We start from the raw sequence: 16414 nt of genomic DNA, 5'->3' as shown, positions 1-16414 counted from the left end.
CCCCAAACTCTTGCATTATATACACCTTACAGCTGCTTTACTCGCTATGACAGTGGCTCCATTGGGATCCGGAGACCAAAATGAACTGTGGAGCTCACACAACTCAGGTTTCACAGCACCTGGTGGCCATCTGAAAATGTGAAGTGAGGGCCGCATAAATTACATACCAGAAAAAAAACAGCCTTACCAACACCAAGTCAGATCACAAATGCCCAAGCAGGATGCTGCAGACCTCCATTATAAAGGCAGGGTCAGCACAGATACAAACTACTGATGAAAGCAACCACTCACAAACCTACCAAATTATGGAGGGGGTGGCTGCCCAGTAAAAAATACACACAAATGAGGCTTGTTTGAGGCTTGAATAGAACACCAGTCACACAAGTACGTATAATGCACGGCGTCCGGCTTACAGCTTTATAATGGGGGTCTGTTGCATCCTGCTTGGGCATTTGTGATCTGACTTGGTGTTTGTAAGGCTGTTTTTTTCTGGCTTGCTTTTTGAATTTACCCCCTCCCCCCGCATAATGGCATGATGGTGGACGTGGTGGGTGAAGGCCAAAATGAATATGGCATGTTTTAGCTAGCATTCTAAAGTGATGGGGAATAAGTATTCCACTATCTAGCTAACAATTTGGAAGGAAGGAGGGACCTCCCAAATATAGGAGTGAGAGCTCTCCTAAGGTTGGTGTCACACTTGCAACTGCAAAGCGAGAAGCTCGCGCAAGTCTCTCGCCTCAATACCTGGCAATGCCGCCCGGCACTCGGGACCAGAGTGTACAGCTGTATGTATTTCTATGCAGCTGAATGCTCCAGTCCAAACCGCTGGTGGCAGTGTCGGGTATTGAGGTGAGAGACTCGCATTGCAGTTGCAAGTACAGGGCCATTTGAGGACCCTTACCAAACTCAGGTTTAATGGCGCCTGCTGGCCCTCTGAAAATGAGAAGAGAGGGCCACATAATGACATGGTGGTGGACATGGTGGTGTTGGCGGGCAAAGCCCAAAATTCAAGTGGGCATTTTTAGCTGGCATTGTAAAGTGCAGGGAAATATGTATTCCACTATCTAGCTAATAATTTTGAATGAGGGAGGGACCTCCCAAATATATGAGTGAGAGCCCTCACAAATGTTAAAGGAAAAACTAAAGCCAAAAAGCTCCGTGTGAACATATGCTAAAGGGGAGGTGTCATTTTTTTTATTAGTTTTTTTATTTTTATTTTGCATTATATACATGTAGTTATGAAGGAAAAAATGTTTCTTAGCATTTTTTCCTTTAAAAAAAAATAGGTTTGGTAGGTCTGCTTATAAGTCCATAAGTCTGGGCAAAACCGTCAATGAAAAAGACCTGGGTGTATGGGTGGATGACAAACTCATATTCAGTGGCCAGTGTCAGGCAGCTGCTACAAAGGCAAATAAAATAATGGGATGCATTAAAAGAGGCATAGATGCTCATGAGGAGAACATAATTTTACCTCTTTACAAGTCACTAGTGCGACCACACTTAGAATGCTGTGCACAGTTCTGGTCTCCGGTGTATAAGAAAGACATAGCTTAACTGGAGCGGGTGCAGAGAAGAGGGACCAAGGTTATTAGAGGACTGGGGGGTCTGCAATACCAAGATCGGTTATTACACTTGGGGCTATTTAGTTTGGAAAAACAAAGGCTAAGGGGTGATCTTATGTTAATGTATAAATATATGAGGGGACAGTACAAAGACCTTTCTGATGATCTTTTTAATCATAGACCGGTGACAGGGACAAGGGGGCATCCTCTACGTCTGGAGGAAAAAAGGTTTAAGCATAATAACAAACGCGGATTCTTTACTGTTTTTACACTGTGATCCACTAAAAACTGTAATTTTTAATTTTTGGTGTGCATGTTCATTTTTATTGCATGCATGAGTTATCTCATGCAAAAAACGAAAAACAAATGAAAACTAATGGAGGTTTGCCAAACTTCCTTTAGGAACCAGTGAAAAACAGACAGCACATGGATGCCACCAGTGTGCTGTCCATTTCTTTATACTTACCTATTTATTTGAATGGTCAAGATTTGCCAAATTTATCATGGGTGCGGACTTCTTAAAGGGAATCTGACAGCAGGTTTTGCTATGGAATTTGAGAGCAGCATGATGTAGAGGCTGAGACAAACACTGATTGCATTGAAACTACAGCACACAGCCTAGTAAGTGACACATCCCTGGAATCAGGCTCTCTGTCCCTAAATAATTCTGCTCTCAGATTAAAAGGCAAAACCATGCTGACAGAATCCCTTTAATAAGCTACCTTTCCTATGTGGTACCTACTAGATAGTTTGTTCCCATCTAGAAGAGAGATAATTTACATAGTTTCTCCCATGAAGACTCCATACTCAGTTGATTTATTTAAGGAAAACCAGTACTTCTCCAAAAGTTATTAAATTTGGCAGTGGAACCTCTCCCATAGCTATATTGTATAAAATACCCTGAAACATTTACCATAGGACAGCGTCCTATATAGTTCATCTCTATGACTTGACTACAAAAAAATGTTTTTACCAACATTTATTAGGGACCAGGATCCCTGACAGTAATACAGATCTGGAGAAGAATGCATATGGTAATAATAACATTTAACATCTATATTAACAACAATTACATAGAATTCCTAATGTTTTATCATCTTCGATCGTATTGGTTAGATAAATAGAATTTATCAAAAACGTTGACAAGACCCTTTATGCAAAACAGAATCGGAGCCTGACAGATATTTCACATATGATGGTGGCATATCAAGTCTTATGTCTTGCCTTGAAGGAGCGTCTTGGTAAATTGTCCAAAGTAACCAATTCAAGAATTACAAAACCTACTTGTATGTTTCATTTTCTTTGCTGTACTATCCTTCACCTCTTCTACAGAAGGTAAGTCCATGAATCCACCACCCATTGCAGTGACTGTATATAGTCCTCAGGAGCCTAGTGCTTAAGCTTCATAACTAGGCCTTTTGGTAGATTCTCTTAATCAATCCCATTACTATTGATATTTTCTGATTCGTAGCCATCCAAAGTCAATTTTTGTTTATCTGAAGCCTGTTTTGTGTCTAATAGATGGTTGCCACAAGCCATTTGAACATATTGTGGCCTGGCTGGGATAGGAAGTAGGATAGTTCCAGGTAAACCTATGTGTTTTCGGGCAGCCAAAACAGCATCCTTTATGGCAAAGAACACAGATGACGCCAAAAAAGCTGACATTTCTTCCACGGCCTAAAAAGAAAAACATTAAAATAAGTTAAGTACTATAAAATTACCATATGGTACACACATTTTTTCGTAGAAAAACATGATACAGTACATGCAGTAAATAAAGTGGGTACAGAAAGAATTCAGATCCCCTTACATTTTTCACTCTTTGCTTCATTGCAGCCATTTGGTAAATTCAAAAAAGTTTTTTTTTTTTTCACATTAATGTACACTCTGCACCCCATCTTGGCTGAACCCCCCCCCCCCCCCCAAGAAACAAAGAAATTTTGGCATATTTTTTTCAAAAAGAAAAAAAATATGACATGGTCATAAGTATTCGGACCCTTTGCTCAGACATTTAAGTCACATGCTGTCCATTTCCTTGTGATCCTCCTTGGGATGGTTCTACCCTTTTATTGAAGTCCAGCTGTGTTTAATTAAACTGATAGGACTTGATTTGGAAAGGCGCACACCTGTCTATATAAGACCTCACAGCTCACAGTGCATGTCAGACCAAATGAGAATTATGAGGTCAAAGGAACTGGCAGACAATTCTGGAGACAGAATTGTGGCAAGGCACAGATCTGGCCAAGGTTGCAACAGAATTTCTGCAGTACTCAAGGTTCCAAAGAGCACAGTGGCCTCCATAATCCTTAAATGGAAGAAGTTTGGGACCACCAGAAGTCTTCCTAGACCTGGCCGTCCAGCCAAACTGACCAATCGTGGGAGAAGAGCCTTGGTGAGAGAGGTAAAGAAGAACCCCATGATCACTGTGGCTGAGCTCCAGAGATGCAGTAGGGAGATGGGAGGAAGTTTCACAATGTCAACTATCACTGCAGCCTTCCACCAGTCGGGCCTTTATGGCAGAGTGGCCTGACAGAAGCCTCTCCTCAGTGTAAAACATATGAAAGCCCACATAGAGTTTGCTAAAAAGCACATGAAGGACTCCCAGACTATGAGAAATAAGATTATCTGGTCTGATGAGACGAAGATAGACCTTATTGGTGATAATCCTAAGTGGTATGTGTGGAGAAAACCAGGCACTGCTCATCACCTGCCCTATACAATCCCAACAGTGCAACATGCCATGGTGGTGGCAGCATCATGCAATGGGGGTGTTTTTCAGCTGCAGGGACAGGACGACTGGTTGTAATTGAAGGAAACATGAATGCGGCCAAGTACAGAAATATCCTGGATGAAAACCTCTTCCAGAATACCCTGGACCTCAGACTTGGCCGAAGGTTCACCTTCCAAAAAGACAATGACCTTAAGCACACAGCTAAAATAACAAAAGGAGTGTCTTCAGAACAACTCTGTGACCATTCTTGACTGGCCCAGCCAGAGCCCTGAACTAAACCCAATTGAGCATCTCTGGAGAGACCTGAAATTGGCTGTCCACCAACATTAACCATCCAACCTGACAGAACTGGAGAGGATCTGCAAGGAAGAATGGCAGAGGATTCCCAAATCCAGGTGTGAAAAACCTGTTGCATCATTCCCAAGAAGACTCATGGCTGTACTAGCTCAAAAGGGTGCTTCTATTCAATACTGAGCAAAGGATCTGAATACTTATGACCATGTGATATTTCAGTTTTTCTTTTTAAATAAATTTGCAAAAATTTCTACATTTCTGTTTTTTTCAGTCAAGATGGGGTGTAGAGTGTACATTAATGAAAAAAAAGGAACTTTTTTGAATTTACCCAAATGGCTGCAATGAAACAAAGAATGAAAAATTTAAAGGGGTCTGAATACTTTCTGTACTCACTGTACACTCTTCAGCATTGAAATTGCAAAACCAAGAAGGGAAAGTCGTGGGTGGAAATATAAAAAAAATCACAGAATCGGTAGACATGTTAATGATATGCAAATAGTGAAAAAAATGTCAAAACATCTTGATTTATTTAGCATAAAGTATGAGCGACACACTCTGAGATCCCTGCACCTAAAGGCCTTGGCATGTTATCAATGAGGTTATTAATTGTTCTCTGAGGAATGATCTACCACACTGAAAGCACTTGGACATGCAAATCATCAAGACTCACAGCTGGCAGAGCTCCCTTGCAAATCCCTGATTATTGACGTTCCAGATGTGTTTGATGGGAGACCAGTCTGGAGGTTCTGCAGGACATGGTAACATGTTTAGGCCATGCAGGCTGTTCACAGTAGCATGAGCAACATGCGGCCTGGCATTGTCATGTCCTAGGAAGCCAATTCCACTGTGTTGCCTTGTTGACAAACAGCTCTTGGGACATTTTGGGGAAATAGTTATATCACTGTTTCCAAGACCAGATCAATATACGACTGAGCTATATGTGTAATGAAGACTAGAGGGATCCAGCTATCGTATTCAATGTCAACCCACACTCTCATCATGGAAATAGTAGGATCAGTGTGACATTCCCTTATAAAGACTCCCTTACAGCGTTTTCAACCGATGTGGTCTCCAGATGGAGACCAAGAGTTGAAATGGGGCAATGGAAGTCTATCCTCATAAGTGATGGGTCACACTTTTGTCTTGGATGCAATAATATCCAAAGATTGGTCTGCAGTTCACATGGGCAATGCCATGAAAAGGCCTTCACGAGGGAATGTCACATCGGTTATTCTGGTTATGGAGTGGGGAGGCACAATGTAGGGTAGCCAAACCCCTCTAGTCTTCAGTCCAGGTACATAAGTAGCTCAGTAATACATTAATTTGGACATGGAACAAATGGTAAGTTCAAAGTGTCCCAGGAGTCATGTTACAGTTACAATACGACATGTTGATCAAGTATCTGTGAGCTCCTTTGTGGCCTTATGTGCTACCATGGCCTGTAGAATCTCTGGACAAGCATATCTGGGTCATATTTGGTCAGCAATTACAAAGGGGGCTGACAGTAGTGGCTCTTGATGATTTATGTGCCCAAGTCCATTCAGTGTGGCAGAATGTTCCTGAGACAACTATTAACGGATAATAGCCAAGGTGTGTAAGTGCGTGTATTTTACACATGGTGTTCACACTTACTACTGAATAAATTGAGATGTTTAGAAAATTTGGATTCCATTATTTCATCATTTGCATATCTTTAACATTTCTATCTATTCTGTAATTCCCAAAATTCCATGACTTTTGTGTGTTGCAGTTTCAATGTTCTTAATATAAATAAAAAAGACAACATGTAGCGAAAAGTCTTCATACATTCACTTTACAACCTGATGTAATGAAAAAGAGACGGAAGAGTCAAGAAAAAAAGAAAAGATAATTGGGTCAGGTTGGGAGGCAGATTAAGGTGGAAACAGACACTATTTTGTCAGGGTTTCTCTGCATTCCAGAACATAAAAGTAATATATTGGCACATCCAGTTCATTAGTCACAATACCTACAAAACCAGTTCTGGGTAAGGCAACCTGAAAAAAGGTTTGTCATTGCCAGTGGCTAATATTTGTGCATGTATCTTAAAAAATATGATTAACTACTGGTCCTTGTCTTGTTCTTCTGCAACATTTTTCCTTAGTGGCTTCCCAGTTACATCAGTTACAGTGAAAACTGTGTGACACTTAGTGGACTCTAAACAGGTAAAGTGGTTGTCACAAATTGTTACCAGATCTGCATAGTTAAAGGTTATTTCAGCTCACCTTAGCAGAACATCCCACATATGGATTGGGAGTTGTTGGGAGCAGAGCTACATTGAGGTGTTCAGGCTCTCGTCTGATGGTTTGAGATTCCTCTTGGTTTGGGTGGGTACCATTCATGGTTGGTTGACGACAGTATTTAACATCATCATTTGTGTACAGTTTAAGCCCTTCATTAAATGCATTTTTAATCTGTAAAATTCAAGAGAGAACATTTTTTGTGATTTTAGAAGAGCTGCAATGGTTTACAGCAGCAAACCGTCCTGATTATCTCACTTTGGATTTTCTACTCAAGTTTTGGACGTGCAATTCATGCCTTTTTCTACAGCTATGATTTATCTACTCACTGTATTCTTTACTATATACAGTGTAGATACAAATAGATGCACTCGCCAGCATAAAATAAGACACAAAGAACTGTTATATACGTAAGTATAATTTACTTAAAAGGGTTGTTTATCTCCTTTTTTTCAAAATGGTCTGAAAAGCTAAAAGATGTAATACTTACCTGATAGAAACTTAATCATATCATGATGTTTTCCAGGTCCCCTGCTGGTCTCTGGACTTACTGTTCCATATGGAAGGATATGTGACTGCTGCAGCCAATCATTGTCTGTAGCGGTGATGTGTAGGCTGTGTTGATTTCATATAATCAATCAACAAACTTCCTGAATTTATTTAGTTTCACCTACCTGTTCGATGTTCACAGTCTGGCTGAAACTGGAGCCAACATCAATAATAACATCTGCTCGTATATTCTGTAACAAAATACAAAAGTGTGAATAAGTAATGCTAATTAAAAAGAAAGATATGTAAAACTTTTTAAACCATATAGTTTTGCTTGTAGATTTTTTCTGGAAAAAGAAGGTGTCTGTGTTTAAAGCGGCTGCCTGGCGATATGCTATTGAGGGCTTAGCTTTAGGTTGGGTCATCAATATCAGATTGGTGGCAGTCCAACACCCAGCACCCAAACCCATCAGCAATTGTTAGCTGCAGACAGAAGTAAACAGTGAATGGATCTGTCAAGGTCTCTCAAATCATGCTCAACTGATAGTAGCTGAGCTGCAGTTCTTGGCAACAGGCACTACACAATGAACCGAGAAATGTTGGCTCAGGACAGGAGTTGAAAACAGCTGATCGGTATTGGAATACCAATCTGATATTGGTGATGATCTCTCATGAGGACAGGTCACCTATGATGTTCGGCTGGGAAAGACTGTGGAATAGTTATACGAAGTCATAGTAGATGGTAAAGTTGCCTTGCGGAGCTGGGAAGTCTTGTTCAAAGAGACACCAAACTAAACTCTGTTTACGTGTATGTGAATTGTATTTATTGGAGCTTGGCACACCAATTTCTGCTGGAAAGAGGCGAAAATAAATTGTTATGGGATCAGCGACTAAAGGCCCCCATGCATTTGAGACTAACTCGGGTTTGGTCGACAGTCTAATGTATAGAGGGGTCTCTAACTCTCCCCTGAAAAATGATGTCGGGGGAGACAAGGTTCCGATATGTCCTATTTCTGACTGCCGATCCTTTTCATCTCTAAGAGATAAGCCACCAGAGGAGTCTGACAGCATAAAGAACACACAGGAGCGCTCAGAAGGGAAAGCACTCCTGTGTATGAAGAGGTTGGAAGAGATAACCACCAGCTAAACCATAGCTTGACCAATAGCTATCTAAACTGTATGGGAGCTTGAAACTACCGAAACCCACAAATTTATCTCATGTGTCCAGTTCTGAGAACCTACAGAGACATGTATGTTCATATGCATGAAGGATAGCTCTTTCCATAAGCTTCACTAATATAAGCTACTAACTTAAAGCACCACTCCAGCATTTTTTTTTTATCTTACTACTGGTGTGGTTCTTCTAATCTAAGGTCCCTGCACTTAGTCTGATACTTACCTGTGGCTGTCTTCCCCTTCTACCGCCGTTGCTCCCGTCGGTCTCCCGCAGTTCGTGACCTGCCGGATCGTTCCAGTGTTTCATGTAGCGAGCCAGATGAAACGGCTCAATGTAGGTTTATGAGAGCCTCTTTCTTGCTCTCATTGACTTGCTTTGGGTGCTTGTGATGTAACTTCTGATTTCCAGACAGTCAGAAGTTGAGGTTACAAGATTGCGCCGTGGGACAGGAGCAGCGCCGAAAAACAGCAAAGAAGCCGGAGGGTGAGAATAAGACAGGGTGCAGGGACCTTACAACAGAAGCACCTCTCCCGAGCTGAAAAAAAGGCTGGAGTGGTGCTTTAATATTGATTCAAAATCGATTAAGCCTATAACTGTTGCCCCTGTTTTAATAACTTCTTTGCTAAATCTCCCTGAAATACAGAAATACTGGTGGGAAAACTGTCTGACACATAACATTAAAAAAATGAACATGTTTTCTTCCAGAAACAGCACCAATCTGGTTCGTGTACTGTGTATTGCAACTCAGCCACATTTATCAAAAGTGTAAACATTAATATAAATTATTGTTTTGGTATGGCACCTTGTGCTGTCCTGTTCGACAGTCTAACTCCACTTCAGCGCATGCAGCTCCAAATATATAATTAGTTGTTTTCACACCACTTTTTGGTTCCCATTCAGAGTCTGGATCAGGAATCCTACAGTAAAAGACATAACAAGTTGCTAAAACATCATTAAAAATAACTCCTTCCTTTTACTCCATTGTTAGTTTTCACCAAGATCTGTTTTAATAAATCCAAGTTGTATAGAAGCACAAACAATGCTATGAGATATTGGCCCTGATTCATCAAATTGTTTTCACCAGAGATCTGGTATAAAACACTTTGATAAGTTGCAAAATATTTGCGCAATTCAATATTATGCAAAAATGTAGCGACTTTTGAGATTTTTGTGCCAACTTCACCTAGCTGCTCCAAAATGGGCAAAGCTGGAAGGGACATACGCGGGACGGAGTTGTGGCATACCTTACGCCAGAAATCTTACTCTAGTCACCAACTGGAGTAAGATTTTTGGCAAGGTGCATGGAGGCACAAGCTAGTTTCCAGACATGCCAAATTTATTAAGACGCATGCGCCTCTCATTGAATAATGGCACCTCTGCCTTCAGCACACCTCCTTATCAAGACCAGCCTGGACAACAGTCGTCTTGATGAAACAGGGTCATAGTTTTCACAATTTGTATTTGATCATATTGTTTGACTTGTGATCTGGCTAATTTTGTCAAAAATAGGGGGGGACCCCCACACTTTTTTTTTTTAAACGGTGTGGGGTCCCCTCTATTTTTGACAATCAGCCAAGCTAAAGCAGACAGCTGGGGGCTGATATTCTCAGGCTGGTAAGGGGCCATGGATATTGACCCCTAGCCTAAAAATAGCAGCCCGCAGTCAGGTTCATATTTGTGGGGTTGATGTCACCTTTGTATCGTCAGGTGACATCAAGCCCACGGATTAGTAATGAAGAGGCATCTATAAGACACCTATTCATTACTAATCCATTCTGTATTGAGCATCATATGGGGTCCATTATTCTGCATGAAGCAATAAAAGGGGTCCATTCTTTATGAAGTTTTATATGGGACCTATTATTCTGTATGGAGCATTATATGGGGTCCAATATTCTGTATGGAGTATTATATGGGTCCAGAATTCTCTATGGAGCATTATATGGGGTCCAGTATTCAGTATGGAGCATTATATAGGGTCATTATTGTGTATGGAGCATTATATGGAGTCCATTCTGTATGGAGCATCATATGGGGTCCATTATTCTGCATGGAGCATTATTTGGGGTCCATTCTGTATGGCACATTACATGGGACCCATTATTCTATATGGAGCAATATTCGGGGTCCATTATTCTGTATGGAGCATTATATTGGATCCATTATTCAGTATGGAGCATTATATTGCATCCATTATTCTTTAGGAATCACTCTATGATGCCCATTATTCTGTAAGCATTATATGTGGCTGTTACACTGCATGGAGCATTATATGTGGCTCATTATTCTGTAAGAAGCATTATATGCTGCCCATTATTCTGTTTGGAGCAGTATATGGGGTCCAATATTCTGTATGGAGCATTATATTGGATCCATTATTCTATATGCAGCATTATATGGGGTCCATTCTGTATGGAGCATCATATGGGGTCCAATGTTCTGCATGGAGCATTATATGGGGTCCATTCTGTATGAAGCTTTTTATGGGGCCCAATTTTCTTTATGGAGCATTATATCGGGTCTAATATTCTGTATGGAGCATTATATTGGATCCATTTTTCTGCCATTATTCTGCATGGAGCATTATGTGTGGCCCATTATTCTGTTTGAACCACTCTATGATGCCCATTATTCTGTATGGAGCATTATATTGTGCGTATTATTCTGGATGGAGCAATATATGAGGCTCATAATACTGTATGGAGGACTATGTGGTGCCAATAATACTGTATGGAGCACTATGTGGTGCCAATAATACTGTATGAAGGACTACAGTACATGGTGGCCATAATACTGTATGGAGGACTATACTGTTAGGCATAAAATGAAAACTTTTCAATCCCCCCAGCGCAAGCACTGTGAGCAGAGAGGATTCACCGGTGTCTGAGCTATTGTAGAATTTACAATAGATATCACTCATTAACGTAAGAAGTAAGTGAAATCTTTGGCATTGTACTATACCCATATTTCTCTGCCGTATCTGTGCATCATGAATTGTGGTGTGTGTTAAAAGGGCCCACTGAGACTCTATTGCCGGGACCCACGAAAACCTGGAGCCAGCCCTGATCTCACGTCTCCAGTCCAGTCTGATGCCCAACTAATCATCTCTCTCCTCACTACTCCTCTGCTTTTCCATTTTGAAAATCCATTCACTGGCTCCTAATTGCCCAATGTATCCAGTTCAAACTGATAACACTGACCTACAAAGCCGTTCATAATCTGTTTCCTTTGTATATTTGTATATCTCCAAACTAATCTCCCGACATCTTCCAGCATGTAATCGCCAGTCCTCCCAAAACCTCCTTCTCTCTTCCATACTCATACGTTCCTCACCCAATCGCCTCCAAGACTCCTCCCGAGTGTCCCCCATCCTCTGGAATTCTGAGCCACAACACATTTGATTATCCGCCACATTTGGAATATTGGGATGGAACTTGAAAACCCATCTCTTCAAGAAAGCTTACAGCCTGCAATGACCGTGCTGCCACCTCACCACCAACAGAGCTGCTGCAGCCCCTACCCTACTATCTCCTTCCCCATTACCCTGTAGACTGCAAGCCTGGATGGAAGGGCCCTTTCCTTTCTGTACCAGTCTGTCATTGTTAGTTTGTTCAACATATCTTATATTTGTATCTTAAGGGTTAACATACATGTACAGCACTAGGGAATCAATATTGCTCTAAAAAAAAATAATGATAATAGTAATAATAGTAAATACTGGTGTTAATATAGTGGGTTTTTTCACTAACAATATGGTGGTATTTGTTACTTGTATAGTGCTATTGTCTGCAAATTATAAGACTGAGTTGTTTATATATTTGGGTTGGTATTGTATGGTATTAGATTTATTTTATGGAGAGGGAACATGTATATTTATAGATCTAGACATGTCATAGGGGTCCACTCATCCAAGCAATAATCTGCTCATTGTGGGGGTCCAGGTTCACAAGTATATGACTGCAGTTATGCCCCTTTATGGAAGGCATTAATTCTGACAACATTGCTGGCAACTGATTGTATGTTGTTTCTGAATTTGCCGATCCTAACCAGCTCATTACTCTTAGGCTAAGTTCACACGTAGCAGAATAGCCGCGGAAATTTCCGCGGCAATTCTGCAGCTCCTGCCGCAGGTATATCGCATGCAGACTTAGCATGCATATACCCGCAGAAAACTAGCGTTTTGCAAGCATAACTAGCTTGCAGAATGCTAGAGTTTTCCAAGCGATCTGTAGCATCACTTGGAAAACTGTTTGACAGGTTGGTCACAGTTGTGAAGCATAGTGTTTGACAAGTGTGACCAACTTTTTACTATAGATGCAGCCTATGCAGCATCTATAGTAAAAGGTAGAATGTTAAAAATAATTAAAAAAATTAAAAAAAAGGTTATACTCACGTCAGCGGCTTCCGTTCCTAATTGATGCTGTGTTCAGGACCTTCCATTGACATAGCAGTCACGTGACCGCGACGTCATTGCGGTCATGTGACCGTGACGTCATCGCAGGTCCTTCACACACACCACAGAAGCCGCTGAGGAGGTCGGGCCGCCAGAAGGTGAGTATATCGCTATTTTTTATTTTAATTCTTTTATTTTTTTACCAATTATATGGTGCCCAGTCCGTGGAGGACAGTCTCCTCTCCTCCACCCTGGGTACCAACCGCACTTGATCTGCTTACTTCCCGCATGGTGTGCACAGCCCCGTGCGGGAAGTAAGCAGATCAATGCACTCCTATGTGTGCAGAATCACCGCGATTCCGCTATTTTAATGAACATGCTGCGTTTTTTTCTGGATTGCGATTCCGCTCAGGAAAAAAATGCAGCATATGCACAAAAAAATGCGGATTGCATTCTGTTACATAGGATGCTTAATGTTAGCGTTTTTTTCGCGGTTTTATAGTGTTTTTATAGCGAAAAACCGTGAAAAAAAACCGCAAAAAAATCTGCTACGTGTGCACACAGCCTTACACTGCAATGCAAAATATTTAATAGAATCATAGAATGTTATAATTGGAAGGGACTTCCAGGGTCATTGTGTTCAACACCCTGCTCAATGCAGGATTTACTAAACCATCTCAGACAGATGTCTGTCCAGCCTCTGTTTAAAGACTTCCATTGAAAGAGAACTCACCACTTCTCATGGCAGCCTGTTCCACTCATTGATCAGCCTCACTGTCAAAAAGTTATTTCTAATTTTATTACTTCAGACCAAATGTAAAGTGTTCCTTCACAGCCATCAAGGAAGTATGTGGAATCGAGAAGTCAGTGTCACATCCTTCTACAATTACCAGCCATACAAAGAATACAAATCAGTATGGGAGGGTTTTACCTGTAATGACCAGTTGCCGAAAGACAAATTCTTCGCTTGAAAGCTTCTTGTACCTAAGCAAAATAATCAGAAGCTCAATAGGAGGATGGTAAAGTTTCAATTAAAATATATAGGTATATAAAACATATTTGTCATATTTATGTTATACATTCATACGCTTCCAGGGCATTGCATTTAGGCATGTAAACAGTGCTTTAAATGTGTATGAATACTTGGGAAAAACAACAAAGTACAACAGACCATAGCTTAGGCTACTTTCACACTAGCAAGTGTGTACGTCCCTCACTGGCGATCCAGTGCCACGCAGATCTGAGCTCCTCATCCTGATCATGGGCCACAGACTCCATTAGCGGCTTAGTACGCCTAGAGCCCCTTCGTTTTTTCATTTATTGATAAATTGGAAATTGTTCTGAAGAAGGTCCAGTGGGACCGAAAACGTTTAACTGTTGAAACTGTATCTGGGACGTGCAATAAAGTCAATTAACTTCATCTTACAACCGATTTGAGTGCCAAGTTTATTGTATACATACTTTCACACTAGCGTCGGGAAAGACCCGTCGCTGTGCGTCGGGCCGACGTTCCCGACGCTAGCGTGGTCTCCGCCGCACAACGGGGGCAGCGGATGTATTTTTCCAACGCATCCGCTGCCCCATTGTGAGGTGCGGGGAAGTGCAGGGAGGTGGGGGCGGAGTTCCGGCCGCGCATGCGCGGTCGGAAAAAGCGGACCGTCGGGAGCAAAAAACGTTACATGTAAGGTTTTTTTTCTCCCGACGGTCCGCTAACACACGCCCAAGCGTCGCAAAACGGACGCGACGTTTGGCAATGCGTCGCTAATGCGTCGCTAATGTTAGTCTATGACGAAAAAACGTATCCAGCAAGAACTTTTGCTGGATGCGTATATTCGGCAAAACGACGCATTTGCGACGTATTGCAGTTAACGCTAGTGTGAAAGTAGCCTTATTCAGTGACAAACATCTAGAGGAGAAGGCCAGCCCACGAGCGCTTACAATCTATTAGTAGAAAAGAAAGTGACAGTAGGTGAGGGTAAAAGCTCCTCATATGGTTGTATAGAGGAGACAGCTTTACTGCAGATAGCAAGCTTACTGTACAGTTGGTTTTTCAGGAAACTTTTAAAGTATAAATGGGGTACTGCACTCCACAATACAGGGGATTCAATGGAGAAAAAGGTCTTGCGAGAACCAGGGATTGCTTATGATGAAGGATCAAGAGATTAGGGCAGAGTTGAATTGGAAGCTAGGTCTGGTGTGCTCTGCACATATACTGTATGCGGCGCCCCAGGGTCCTGGTCGTCGCAGTGGTATTACTTTCCTCTCGGGGAGAGTGATGCTACGTTTGGAGGCAAAAAAGGATAACTGCATCCAGGCACCAGAAACATGCAACACATTTCACACTCCAGGCCACCAGGGGGAGCTCCTGCTCCTATTTATTAGGACACTCCCCATATATATAACTGGTAGTCTATAGGGAAAGTTAGTTAGTTCCTGGCAGAGGTCCAGACAGGTGTTCTGAAAGTTCCAGACCAGAGTCTGAGGAAGACAGAAGCAGTGGCTCCCAGAAAGAGACATTGAAAGGCAGAATTGTATTGTAGCGAACGTGAAGGAAGTCGAAGCAAAGGAGAGGATACCAGAAGGGGACCAGCCCCACTCAGGCTGCCTCCTTCTGAGGCGCAAAATCCCGGTAGCTGGAATACCGAGGGAGTAAGGACCTCTACGCCTTATTTCAGAGACCGGCAGGACAGCTAATTGCAGGTTACCTGTCCGCACCTACACCCAGGAGGCATGGTGACACCTACAGAGCCAGGTTATCTAAGAGACCCTATAAACAGGCTCAAGTCACCAGTCATACGGGTTTTGTCCTATCCTATACGGGGGGGACAGAGAGAGCGAAACATTGCATCTGTGAGACCCTTATGTGAAGCTATAGGCAGTAAGGGACTATACCACTGCAGCGCAAGGGAAGGCTACTGATTTCCACCTGGACAAGGGAACTCTGGACTTTCCTCCAAACCGACTGGACTCTGCCTACTCTGTGATCTGGTGCTCTGGACTGTGGATGCTGAAGTTTTCAGTAAAGGTAAAGAGACTGCAACCTTGTGTCCTCGTTCTTCACTGCGCCATTCACCACTCACCATCTACACACCGGGAAGCCCTGGGGATATACTTCACCTGTGGGAAGGTATACCATCTAGCTGCCATGACATCACCCCAGCGGACCCCTTGAAGCAGCGTCGGTCACCCTGACCGAATACCACAGGTGGCGTCACGAGCATAAACTTTAGCCCTTTAAAGACCTTTCCCTTTTACACGGACGTCCCAGGGCCACGGACCGGGTCAGCCACTGTAACATCCCCCTGTGAACCGAAGGACCCGGTACCGAGTACCCCACTGCCCTTGGTGGGCGATCCATGTACATAAATTAATATAATGTTTTAAAAACTTACCATTTCTTTCCAAGTGGATTTAGGATTCAGATTTTTTGGTTGTAGACGCTGGAGAAGTATCTGACACGCTTCCTACCAAAAGGAGTAACCATTGTAAGATAATATTAATTGTCATATT

At 42.1% G+C, this 16414-nt stretch overlaps 1 protein-coding gene across 2 annotated transcripts in view; it reads right to left on the bottom strand.

Moving 5' to 3' along the window:
- Positions 1-2528: 2528 nt before the first annotated feature.
- The window catches only part of LOC143784151 (aldehyde oxidase-like), a 181190-nt gene continuing 167304 nt past the window's right edge, over positions 2529-16414 (bottom strand). For both annotated transcript variants that reach the window (XM_077272025.1, XM_077272026.1), the window contains exons 22-27: positions 16297-16368; positions 13836-13888; positions 9314-9428; positions 7520-7585; positions 6831-7019; positions 2529-3239 (exon numbers count right to left, since the gene is read on the bottom strand). In XM_077272025.1, coding sequence (XP_077128140.1) covers positions 2994-3239; positions 6831-7019; positions 7520-7585; positions 9314-9428; positions 13836-13888; positions 16297-16368 — 741 coding nt within the window. In that variant the 3' untranslated portion in view covers positions 2529-2993. The remainder of the gene's footprint in view (positions 3240-6830; positions 7020-7519; positions 7586-9313; positions 9429-13835; positions 13889-16296; positions 16369-16414) is intronic.

Source organism: Ranitomeya variabilis, chromosome 7 (genome assembly GCF_051348905.1).
Source record: "Ranitomeya variabilis isolate aRanVar5 chromosome 7, aRanVar5.hap1, whole genome shotgun sequence".
Classification (NCBI taxonomy): domain Eukaryota; kingdom Metazoa; phylum Chordata; class Amphibia; order Anura; family Dendrobatidae; genus Ranitomeya; species Ranitomeya variabilis.
This window is presented reverse-complemented; position numbering and strand designations above follow the sequence as displayed.